Source organism: Sinohyriopsis cumingii, chromosome 2, assembly GCF_028554795.1.
Source record: "Sinohyriopsis cumingii isolate HCF-2022 chromosome 2, ASM2855479v2, whole genome shotgun sequence".
NCBI lineage: Eukaryota > Metazoa > Mollusca > Bivalvia > Unionida > Unionidae > Sinohyriopsis > Sinohyriopsis cumingii.
This window is the reverse complement of record NC_142962.1, coordinates 4550566-4564419: the sequence shown is the minus strand read 5'-3', so window position 1 is coordinate 4564419 and position 13854 is coordinate 4550566. Positions and strand designations below refer to the sequence as shown.

Here is a 13854-nt window from a genome sequence, read left to right as displayed (position 1 = left end):
CAGACGTCTCAGTTGCCAGGGGTACATCTTGTATACCTTTTAGCGGGTCGCATATTGACCTGGGACCAAATCTAGAGTTCCTTATGACAGCGTATGCTTCCTTCTAGGTAGGCTCTTATGTTAGAATGATGAACTGTAACTCTACTAGTAGCAATCCCGAACAATCTATCGGATCATTTTTATTTTGTACGAGAGTCAGAATGTGTTTTTTAAAGGAACTTATTCGATGATGACTATTTGACACCTTTTGTCCAGGTTTGTGATGAAGATACGATTCATTTTCATGGTGTGCTTGTAATTAATATACGAGAAAATGTAGATACAATGGATGGAATATATAAGGAAAGAAATTATTATTATGATGCCATTTTATTAGCATATTCCACATATACACCTCTAAAACAATCTTTCCTATTCCCAGGGTTACCATCAGCCAAGTGCTGATCAAAGAATAAAGTGATAGAGTAAAAGAAAAGAGATTTAAATTTTCACCATCCGGAATTTATCTAACGTAGTTCATCAGTGTTCCCAATAAATGGACTAATTAGCTAAACGACTTCATACATCTAGAGTTAATCGTCTTTTTATCGTTTCAGAAAGTGCTTAAGGATATTTGTCAATTCATGGAATGCACGAATCCGGTAACGAAAAAATGCGTACCGAAGTTTTATGGCGCAGCTAGAGGAACATATTGTGGGCCAAATATGGTACTCTCTCTCTCTCTCTCTCTCTCAATACGGCTCGCCACCAATGCTGCAACGAGCTCGTTCATCAGATGGAATTTTCTAACAAAAGTACATGTTATATACAATATATTGTCTTGTTGTTTCTAATTAAATGCAATAAATTAGGCGGGTCTACTTCTGTACAAATTATTCTCATTTAGAACCGTACTATGTACAATCTTCATTTCCTTGTTTTCTCTTACAAAATATCTGAAATTTTTATTGCAGTGGTGCATGGAGGGATTGTGCGTTTCCAAAGCCTCGAAATCGGTGAGTACATTTAATTGGTTTGGAGCCACTTAACCACTGTGGTTGGCCTAAAAATGCCAAATCATAAAGATCTATGTTCGAATCCTGCTCCGAACAAACTAGGTCGCGACAGTGTATTCATGTGGAATTAAGTAATTCTTTTTTATAACGCTTTATGTGAAGAAGTTTCTTTAATAGCCAAAGAAACAAACCAGCTCTTATGAATTACTTACAAATTTAATATTCGCGTCTGATACAACTCTTATTACGTGAAACTTTAACATTTGTATTCATTTAGAGTGCAATTTCAATTATAGAGATGACAAAATATGAACTTTGCCTTCGTCCAGTTCATTTTGAAGTCGATGTGACATTATGTTAAAGCAATCGATTTACAAAGCAGGTCGCAATCGCAGTGTGATAAGTACCAAATGAGAAAATGACAGACCGTATTAAAACGAATTCAACTCATTTGCTATATTTCATACACATTTACCTTTCATGAATCTCCGTCAGAAATATGTTAATAATATACACAGAAACCTTTTTATATTACTCTTTTTACTACTGTATGGTTGTAAACTAAAATACGAAACCAACAAGTATATTTGCCTAGAACAAAAAGTGAAAATTTAAAACAATCTTGCAGCATTTTGAATTGAATACCCTGTAGTTCAAAAAGTTATACCACAAGTAAAAAATATCGATCGGTATTAATTAATTCCAGTTGTGTTCCGACAAAGTTCCAATTTTTAATGTAATAATGTCCCAACAGTATTGACTGTTCCAGTATACTAGTCTTAATGTATCACAATGAAATAATCCAGAATGTCTTTGAATAAATTTATAATAATCTAAAAATATTTTTTTAAACCAAACAGTCAATGAGTACTTAGTAGTTGCATTGAATAATTTAAATACAAGATTCATCGGTACACAAATCTGAACACAACGGTAACTAAAGATATGAAAAAAGAATCTTGTTGGTTATAATCCTGTATACATCCCCAATTGACCTATTACCTTCGCGGAAAATTACAGAACTGTAAGAAAATTCGTTTATAGAATATTATTAGGTCATAACCAAGGCTATTTCTTGAACTCAGACCCATACACACAACCTATTTATATTGTTTCTAACAAGAAAAAGAGCAGTACGCATCTATCCTATGACATTAATCTTGGACAAATTTTAAGTAAACAAAATATACTAAAAATACATAACATCCCGTCACAAAGATAAATAAAGATTTATGTAATAAAGCTTTACTTTACATATTAGTCAAATATATGTGTGACAATAATAATTCAATTTAGACAAAAAGATTCATTTCCCTGTTATGCGCATAATGTCAGTTTTGTCTTATTCCAACATCAAACCTCACCTCAGTAATATATGTGTTTCTTATTCAATTTTGTATATGAAAGTAAGGGAGTTTTCAGCACTTAATGCAATACTCGGAGAAAGATCTCAATTAACATACACTTCAAAATGTTTCACAGCCAATAACAAAGCCAACTATTTCTTCAAGATTGTGTAATAATTTATCTGGTTCTTGTTTAATTCTTTAGACAAAAATTGCACAAAGAATGGTCAACGACTATTGTAGTTTAGAAACAATATTCAGCACCTTTCATTTATAGACATTTTGTTTAAGATATACTGAAATCTGGAACGCAAAAACTGGTGCACCTTTAAGTATGGCTTTCAATTTATCGAAAACCTACCGAGATTTTTTATTTGTTGAACAAGTGAACCACCATCTAAAATTCGTATTTAGCAATTTGTTCAGCGGTTTAACAGTATGGAATATTTGAGCAAAAGATCACATAATATCCTTGCGTACTCAAACATCGCATCAGTTGCTTTTTACTGATGTACTGTAGGAATTCTGAGATAACCTTGGCATTAACTTCTACAAGATTAACTTGATCGAACCCCACAATATGCCCTGAAACTGCAAGACAAGCAGGAAAAGTAGACTTTGACCGAAATTAATTATCAAATTTGCATCACGGTAAAGAATTTCCGAATGGTTTCCAAATTATATTTCCACACGTCGTTTTGCACGATGAAGTCACTGATGTACACATCACATTTATCTAAACATAATGTTACCATTTTCATCAGACGCTTGAATATTGATGGAGAATTTTCCATATTCAAGAGTATCACTGTTTGTCAGTAAAGTCCATTTGGGGTTAAATATATCGAAATCTCTTCTGCTTTTTCCGTGATTATTTCAAAGGTCAAATTCAGTGACACATTCTGCATTTCCAAATGTGTTAATTTAATCATGGATTTTTGAATGGAAACGAATCTGTGTTAGAGAAACTGCTTACTTTATTATAGTCAGCACATGTATGGAAAGTATTATTTAGCTACAGCAGAAGAATACAAGTTACATTTACTTGTTTTTGTTCGAAATCATTCTCAAGCAGATACGGAATATATTTTTTTCAAAGATCCCTGCTCGAGAAGGGTCATCCTGTAAACATGCAATTTAATATGTGTAGAATCTATAATTCCAGCATCATACTAGATTTTATTTGTTAGTGTTGTAACATATAGAAATAAGAGTGCATATTCACGTAAACACGTTAGTTATTTCATTGTTTTCTTGTCTTTGCAGTTATAAGCGTTTCTTTTCCAAATTTTTTAATATTTCTGATATACGCAAACAAATGTCATTCAGACAGATTGCATGCCATTGCTTAAATGCTTACTTTGCGTAACAGGTAAAATTAAATTGATTAAAACGAGTAAATCGACTTTCGCTCTCAGCATTTTTCTATATCTATAGCAACGTTGTGTACGTTCCTCTATCCAGGAGTATTATTGGTTCAATTTAGGTCCATAACTTTCATTTTTATAATGACCATACTTAGGCTGAAGAGTATTTTGAGGTATGGACAGGAAATTCGGGGCACTATCACGAAGCTGAGCAATCCTTTCAAAGTATTGATGTCATAAATTAATTTCATTTTTGACTGAGTCAACAGAATATTAGCTCTTACTACTTCCCAAGTGTTCGACAATTTATATTTAAAATCACATATCTAATGAAAAAGATTAATCATTGAATCTTCATTTGAAGGAATTGTCTCCATTAAAACTTCAATGATTCAAAGTCAGTGTGTCCACAACTAAAAGTAAAACCCAATAATTATTGAGCATATTTGCTAACAGCAAACAGGAGCAAATGACCACGCTCATTCCATTTTTTCCTGTATCAAATAAACATGACCGAACGTATTCTTCACAAACCTGAGCCTTCGATATCTACTGATTGGGGTTTCCTACTATTTGACAAGTGTGCCGATATCTAGAGCATTTATAAACATCAATTTTAATTTTCGGCCAAAGAATGACTATACGTCTTCTCATAAGTCTTATTTACTCCCTAATTACCATCCAAAGGATTTTCCTGTGCTTGACTAAGAATTTCCTGTCGATATGTATTTTAAACAATAATTTGATATCTCCCTTACTACTTGTCACCAGTTTGAACAACAGGTGGTCTTCATTTTCTCATTTTCACATGTGTGGCTTCAGTATCGCTAACAGCCGTTTAAAGACACAGGATATCTTATGGTATTGTTCGTGTTCTGTACAAAGTGATTGTCTTTATTCACTTTGATTAGATTATAGAGTGGGTAGTAAACGGATGATCACTGAGATCAAAACTTCTTGACTGATCAAGAAAAAAACGATGGACTCAATTATTGAATTCTACAACTAATATGAGTTGCTTGAAGTTATCGTAATCTTCATCAATTTTGATGGCTATAAACAATCCTTTTTTTTGCCATGCAAATTCAACATGGGCTTATCCATTTACTTTAAATTCCTAAAACTTTGTCTATATACCTCTGGCACAAATGCATTACCTTTAAAGATGCATTCTTTAATTACCTTGTAATCGGACCTTTGCTGTACTGACGAGAAGTGAGGAACGTATTGATATATTTATTTCATTGTTAAAGGAGTACTAACAAAATATTTATGTTAGCATGAAAACTTTAATTTTTAAAGGAGCAATTTTATGCTATGTCTGCCAGTTGTAATTCTTTTAATTCTGTTTCATTTCCCCTTTTTCTGTCTGCATTTGCATTTGCATCTGTTTCTCGGTTCTGCTTCTTCTGTTTAATTTTCTCTTTCTGTGCTTGGATTTCCATCGGTCTTGTTTTAAGATGGGACATTCTTAGCTCTATTTTCATCTTTGGTCTTTCAACTGCAATCGTTTAATTTCATATCACAGCCAGTAAACTTACAAATCACACCCACATCACTTTTATTCAAAGATTTTTTCCAACCAAATATTAGACCAAAATATTTTACATCCTACGTTAAAGAAGCTATCACCTCATAAAGATCATAATGAAAAGACGTTATAAACCTCAGGTGACTTTGTAAAAGCTGGAATGCTACACAAAATATGTCTCAAATATGGCAGCGTAAAATACAAAATACCAGGTACTCTAATAACAAACACTAGAAAAACACACACTATAGTTTGCTAAAAAGACCATGATCATGTAATAACCTCTAATTTATTCTCAGTCATAGAAAAATGTCAAATAAATTACACATGCATTAGTTTACTATAGGTTTGTAATATTGATACCTTTTTGATCTAATATCCTATATGATGCTGGGAAGAAGTGTTCCATAACTAGTGTACGGAAGTTATATACTGTTACTTTCGATTCTTCGCCTGTTTATCTACACATTATTTATTTCATTATCGTCATACTTTATCAGGCTCTCTAACAAAGATAGGTTGTATATTGTTGTTGTAATTTCTTTACATCTCGCCCACAGAATGTGAATTCTCTCAGCTATTAAAGGACAACGACGAACCTAACATGTATTTCTTCCAGAGAGTCCAGGTTTTGCAACAAGAAATCAAAGATGAAGAACATCAAGTGGTATTTTGAGATATTCCTGAAGTTGGAAATATTGCAAAGCCTTCGGACGGCACCATCAATTTTGAATAAAATCATCTTAACAATTTTTGGGTTAATTTATTAAAATTATTTATTCATTTTTATGATTTATTTATTATTATTTTGTTTTCTTAAAATATTTGGTTAATGTATTGATGTGCTGTGTGTGTGTGTGTGTGTTATGTGGGTATATGAATGTGTATTGGTGGCTTAAACAAGAATGACATGTGGTACGGTGTTAATATTAATTCGCATAAACGCAAGACTCGAGTAAGTCCAATGTATGTGCGCAAAATGTCACAGAACAGAAAACCATAACGAGCACCATAGCCCATATTGGCCGAACTGCAAGATGATATATGACCTTTTCATACACATTCGGCTGGTCCCAAACTAGTGTAAACATAGTTATGAATAGAAGATAAATGTCATAATTAATGATTCCGAACAGCCGTTTGGTGAGAACAAATGGAGAAAGACGTGGGCATAATCCTTATGAAACTAAACAATTTTAGACAGAAAACTGATAAGTTTCTGACAAAAGAAAAACAAATTAACTAGCTTGCTTACTATCAAACGTTTCAAACGGTTAATCATTTCTCATGAACTTTCATCCAACCCACGAACAATAAATAAACTAAAACATCCACTGATAATTTCAAATTCACAATCTCACTATCCACACGACTTTTAATACTGACTCTATGAATGATCATCGTACGCAACTTTAACAGTTGAAATATATTAATTGTCGTATCCCTGCATGCGAACGTTTATGGACTATATTTTTTTTAAAATACCTGACCTACTCTACCCCATAGCAACGTTTCCGAGCTAACACGCATATTTTTTATTGAACAAAATGCACTCTAGTTCTTAGATAAAACTACATTGTGTGCTTTTTGAGAGGGCAAAGCTATGGAGATGTTCCGCAACATAAGAGTGCTATAAAACACAATGTGCTACATTGTATAATCAAATTTTTCGCGAAGAAATTTTCATAGTTTACTGAGCAGTTTACAGATGCATGTCCAAATCTTCCTAAATAGCATTGCCATAAAACGACATTAGAGCTTCCGTTGCAGAAATGTGGTGCAGTCTTTCACATTCCAGTTGTTGAGTACAAAACATTTAAGGTCTGTTTTGTGTCGTTGTATACAAAATAGTAAATCATTCGCTAGTTATTGTTTACAAATCAATGTTGTGTTATTTTATCGAGTTACCTGCGTAATGGGCATTGTCATCATCATTGATTAACAATGATTGTTTACCTTTATAAAAGGAATTTTGTTACGCTAAAATTGAAGTCATATTTTTTATTAAGAAAACATAATGACATTTAGTTAAAGTTTCTATCAAACCTAATTTTAAAGCTTGTCTCTCAATGCATTTGTACATTTAAAAAAGATATATATATATATATATATATATATATATATATATATATATATATATATATATATATATATATATATATATATATTATAATGTGAATCTATCAAGTAAAACGAAATATACAGCTGAGTTCTCTTGTGTGAGAATAAATCCATTTTTCTTGATCATATAGAGTTAAGGGAAATGTCTGAAACTGTCAAAACCTTGAATTTGTAGCAAACGTCGGTTGCTTTCTGAGCAGGGAGAAATCTTAGCCACTGTATCTCTTGGTACCACTTTATTTCAAACGTCCAGAGAGTGTGATGGCTTTTCATTTATAGAAGAAGAAAAACTATCTCTTGCAGAATATGGGAAACATTTTAAGAGTTCATTCAGATTATGAAATATCACTGTATCAACAAGACCTAATCGATTTTCAAGCCAAAGTATGACGATGTTTTTATCCAGTACAATCACAGAAGTTAAAAGACACAGCAAGACAAAATACATCCATGAAGTCAAGATGGCAAGAATAAGAACAACATTCAGTGTCCTGTTTTGCTGGTACCTTGGCTAAAACGATACAAACTTTGGCAGAGGATATTACGAAGCATGTCAAATTTTTCATCCTCGTCAGAACTATCGCGAAAAATGTTTAATGACGAGTCAAAAAGAAAAGTTGGAAGAGTTATGGACTCACATCTCACGAGGTTTGCAAATGGTAAAGACTTGCGTGGTAAAGTCCACACATCTGTTGACCTTTCTGTAGGCGAAACACATTGGCGTGGTAAAGTACACACATATGTTGACCTTTCTGTAGACGAAACACATTGGCGTGGTAAAGTACACACATCTGTTGACCTTTCTGTAGACGAAACACATTGGCGCTGTATTGAAAATGAAAGCAGACACTTCCAGTTATTTATCGTCCTGCATTACAGAACACTTTGAATAAAATATCCAGTGTAAACTGATGACTTATCTTCACCTTTGAACAAAAGAAAACGAAAAGAAAAGAAAACTTGATTCATGGGAGATTCATTAACTTCGGACTCACGGTGCATTCACTATGACTATGTGTCCTTGGGTAATTGCTAAAATTCTCTTCCCCCTCAAAACCTGAAAACGTTTTATTCAACGACATCGACACAGACGGTACACATGGACTTATTTAGTAGCCGTCTGCTTTCCCAACGCTCTCGTGTGGAATATTTTGATTCGTATTTATTACCTCTTCTGGATCATGACATCAGTGACAGTATAGAAAGAACATTGTATCTACTAAATTCATTAATGTGAGATTACACGAATCAGATATTATGGTGTTTTGACAATAATATATTTATTTTTGTCATCATCACAATCTTTGATTAAAACTTACGTACTATAGAACTGATGAGATAATCGAAAGATTATTTAGTCAAAATAATGGTTATCTAGATTTGTTAGCTCCCAAACGATGTGCCAGCCACTAGATGTCTTTGATTATAGGAAGCTAAACTAAAGTCCACAACATATTAAATCTTGTAAATGCTTTAATATGTAGACATTTAACCTTTTCGTTTCCTCTTAGGAATAATAACAATATTTTTCTGAAAATAACGGTGATTATAGGAAGCTAAACTAAAGTCCACAACATATTAAATCTTGTAAATGCGTTAATATGTAGACATTTAACCTTTTCGTTTCTTCTTAGGAATAATAACAATATCATTCTGAAAATAACGGTGCTGAAATCAAAATATTGACACACTCTTTCAAATTCTCGCTATCGATCATGCCAATGATTTCTTTAAAGACCAAGTATCGTATGGGAGGTGTTTTCCTTCATGTTCGTTCTTTTCCTATATAAGCGGTAAGAACCCATATGTCCTCTATGGTGGACTAGCGGGCACACCATAATATTGTTGTTGTTGTTGTTGTTGTTGTTCTGGTGTTTAACGCCATTTTTCAGCACAAGATAGGCTATACATGGCGGCCAGTATAACTGGTGGAGGAAGAACCCTGGTAAACCCAGGGAAGAACCACCGACCCACGAGAAGCTACTGGCAAGCTTTCCCACGTACCCACGCTAGCCGAGCCTTGGACTCGAACCCACGCAGACAGAGGTGAGATGGCAGTGATCCGGAACGGTGAGCGCTTTAGACCAATCGGCCACTCGGGGCCCCCACACCATAATATAACTGATTAAAATCATTTTCACAATTATTCACACATCAAACCAATAATCACAACATGACAAACAATTGAACAGTTATTACAAACTAACATCTTAACCTTGTATTGTGATCAATAACCAAACAAGTAAATCTAACCTACACCCCAAACAACACCCTCCACCCTCTAAAAGTTTCATACAACCATTTGAGTCAAACATGTTACCTTCGTCTTGCTCCATATAAAAAGGTCCCTTCTCCCTTCCCTAGTAGGACATTGGTATCGAAGTCTTACCCAGAAAATAATTCAATGAAACGTTCACATTAAGCTTCATTTTTACCTTAAAAGGTGGTTCTAAGCCCAGACTATCAGGTCCCGCTTATATATATCATTCACCCATTACAATACAAAAAAAATCTTGCCAGCTGAGCTGACCCTAAAAGTTGAGGATATTTGGAAATATATGCCCAGACCAACATGCTCCGAATCACAAGTTCCTAATATTTGATTTACTAAATAGTGTCCTATAATCTAACCCCAAAATTAGTAAGATTATATGTTGGTCAAAAATCCCAAGCGACCAGATCCATCCGCATAAGGCTGTACATGATTATAAAATAATCTCAGAAAAATGTAAAGATGTGCACCAACAATTCTGCAGGACTATACTACCCCACAAATAAGTGCAAGTTGGTCATTTTTCCAAACCACCAGGTCAAGTTCCACGAGGTGGCACTGACTGAACTAAACTACATTACAACTTAATATAAAGAATCAAATGCTTTAAAAAAACAATAATTGTTATTCTTAATCCTGGATATGACCCAGTGTTCATTGTTACTATTTCATCTTCCTGCCACCAATAATAACCGCCGTAAGCAGAAACCATTTATTTTCAGACATTAAAGTACAAGCCAGCAACATCTGGAAAGCACTAAGCCTACAACAACAATATTAAAATGTTCCTAATAACCTGAAATAGAAATTCTTTCTTTTCTTTACATGTGGTCGAGATAGCTGCCTCAGATTTATTATGCAATGATAAAATAGCAACAGTTAGATTCCAAAATACTTAAACATAGTATGATCTTTAAACACCATCATCAAAAATTCTAAATATATGTTAAGTAGTATTATAAAAAATTTTTGGCTAAATAAGGACACTGAATATGCTTCAAGGTGACAGTAATTTGAAATCATGTTAAACACTGGAAGAAATATTGATTGCAAACAAAAAACAACTAAACATTCTCATTGGAAACCGTCAATATATCCAAAGGGTTAAAACAGAAAAGAACAAACGTTGCAGTGTGCTTTTCCTTCTAAACTTTGAATTTAAAAGAACATGTACAGTACATAGTGGATGAATTAATGAAAATAGTAAACAAAATCTTTCTACGGCTGGTCGGAAACAATGCAAAAACTGAAGGCAAAACATTTGAAAAGAAATGGTAAGAATAACAGCTATTGATTTATACCATAGTGGTTAAACATTTGCAAAAACGTGCATACATTACTGATGTTATTGTTAAATATAGATTCATTTATTTCGTATACGTCCAGTACCTCATCCAGAAAATCAAAATAAAACGTTTTCATTGATAATATAGAATGAACTTGAAAGATCTAGATAACACATCTAACAATCATCAAACAAATGTGAGAGAAATATAGAGACAGAGTTCCAAATGTACCAACTTTACATTGAGGACATTTTACATTGGCAATGGCACAACGTAGCAATGTACCAACTTTATGTTGAGGAGATTTTACATTGTCAATGGCAAAACGTAGCAATGTACCAACTTTACATTGAGGACATTTTACATTGGCAATGGCACAACGTAGCAATGTTGAGAAGATTTTATGTAATATTCTATATAGTTCTGTCAATTTATTAAAGTTCAAGGAAACTATTTATTCCAATTACCCTCCTACTTTCCCAGCAAAAGTAACACCTACACTGTTCATTAAATACTTATTTCGCTAATATCAATCAACCGTGTCTCTTCAACATGTGGTACACTTAGGCAAATAGCAAGTTCACCCAAAGAGATCTGTTAATTAAGTTAATCATTTTTTGTTTGGCTCAGATTTTAGAGTTTAAATATTCGCTTTGTTAATGGTCATAAAGAATAAAATCCCACCAATATATGGATAATGTGCCCTATTAGCAATCACTGAAAGTTTGAGGAAAAATATCAACATGGATTGAATCACTAAAATCCTACATTCTGTAAGTAGGTGAGTTGTGAGACTATTAGATACGCTTATGCATTATAAACAACAGGTGTCAACAAATAACTGATATTTTTTATTATTTTTTTCAAATGAACTGTACAGCAAATGATTCTTTAATTTTATTCGAATATGATGTCATGGATTTTTTTTTAAAGGTTTGAACGAAACGATTTTGTAAAAGAAAATATCCAGATAGTAGTTTTGACTCCATCTTATATGAACAATTTTTTAATGCCAATCGACATAGATATTACCTGAAAACGCCTGCTTAAAATACCCTTGAAACAAAATTGGCAAATCATGGATCCTGAATTATATTGCTCCCCATTCCAAACTTAATTCAGTTTCTGCTAGTAAAATATACTTTAAAATGTCGTCATTCTGTTTGTTCTAATGTTTCTAATTAAGCCTTCTATTAGTTTTACATTCAATAAACTTCTACAAATTTCCATTGCATAAATAGCATGATAGCAACGGCAAATATACGCATGTTAATTTTATCATTTTATATTCTATAAATATTACAATAAGGAAAATTGATATGGAAAACAGCTGGTTTCTCTCGCATAGCCATGTAAAATATTAAAATAATACAGGTAGTTCATTTTTGCCACCGAACCTTCGCTATTGCAGATAAGCTTTTATGTCGTGCTACATAACTCTTGTACGATGTAGATAGACACAATGTCGTAGAACAAAACTTTTCGTCTGGTTCTTTCTTTTCGAATTGCATAGAAAGTATAAGATTTAAAAATGTATGAAATACTTCTCAGATTTAATATGTTTGAATGTATTAAGGATATATATGATATATTGTGAAACAGAGTGATAAATGTTATACAGTTTTTGACTCGTTCTCCAATAAGCAAAGCATCATCATTCAGTTACGAAAAATTAATGAATAATTACATTATATATATTTCTTTATGTTGAAATTGTTTAAAATAAATCTTTAATATCCAGGATTAACATACCCTAAATACATTGCCATTTCCAGAATCCATGAAGAAATAACAAATAAATTATCTTGAGTCCAGTATCGGTACCTGTTGAAAATACTAAATCACTTCAGCATAATCATGACGTACGTAAATTTGACGTAGTACTTTGAGTGACATTGTCAAGTTTATTTCATTCGATGTCATATGGCCGGTTTCAGCGTGATCTGGTTCATATATGGTATTCAACTAAGTATCAGATATTTTAAACTAAATTGAATGACTGACGTGACAAGTTGATGAGCTAGGAATAGGATAACATTACCTATACAGTGTTGAACGAACAATAACATAAAAAATATTTTCCAGGAATACAGGCAATACACTTCACTGACGATAAAAGTCCATACCCTCTCAGGGACATCCTAAAGCCGGCAAAAACCAGAAACATTAATGTCTGACCAACGTTTTTCAAACTTTTGTTAAACACTCCCAGCAAATCCAGTGGAATCAAACATTGTAAACAAATAAAAATTTCTGCAATTACAAGTCACAGTGTTTGATAATATATTCACATGTTATTCCACAAGACGATTTCCATGGAAAGTATCGTTGTGCCATTATTAACAACACTTGCTATATTTTCCAGGACATAAATATCAATTTCCGACGATATAATGAATTTGAAATCCCCTCCCAGTCATTACAAGCTTTGTTTGACTGAGCTGTGTATTTACTTCATCGTACCGTTGCGTATTATAGAACGTTTCCAAATTAGAACTGATAACAGTTAAAAGTTACCGATATAAAACATATTACTTACTTAGTGTTATGTTCACATGATATCCATCACTTAAATGTGATGATGCAGTGAAAATACCAAATTATTTCAAGTTTCTAATTTCCCATGCGTAACAATTCTGTACCAAGAGTCGACTGGGCACGTCATTGCCCTAATTAGCCTAATCGTATGAACGCGCTTCTACAAAATTAGAGGCACATGGCTCGAGGCGCTCATGATGCGATACTGGCAACACGTAAGAATTATACATTGTTGTATTTTTCTATTTTTATTTTTATTTTTTTTTTTTTTTTTTTTTGCTTCTTTTCAAAGAGCAGTATAATAGCTAGATTCTGCGTAGATAATTATTTCAATTTTCATAAAAGAGTGCACAACCTCATGACGAGGCAATAATAGTACCTACTGAACACTATGTTTT

At 33.0% G+C, this 13854-nt stretch overlaps 1 protein-coding gene across 1 annotated transcript in view; it reads left to right on the top strand.

Moving 5' to 3' along the window:
* The window catches only part of LOC149804259 (metalloprotease mig-17-like), a 76359-nt gene extending 70402 nt beyond the window's left edge, over nucleotides 1-5957 (top strand). Inside the window, exons 7-9 of the mRNA XM_089932078.1 lie at nucleotides 597-707; nucleotides 954-995; nucleotides 5800-5957. Of these exons, the coding sequence (XP_089788204.1) occupies nucleotides 597-707; nucleotides 954-995; nucleotides 5800-5823 (177 nt within the window). The 3' untranslated portion in view covers nucleotides 5824-5957. The remainder of the gene's footprint in view (nucleotides 1-596; nucleotides 708-953; nucleotides 996-5799) is intronic.
* The last annotated feature ends 7897 nt before the right edge of the window (nucleotides 5958-13854 follow it).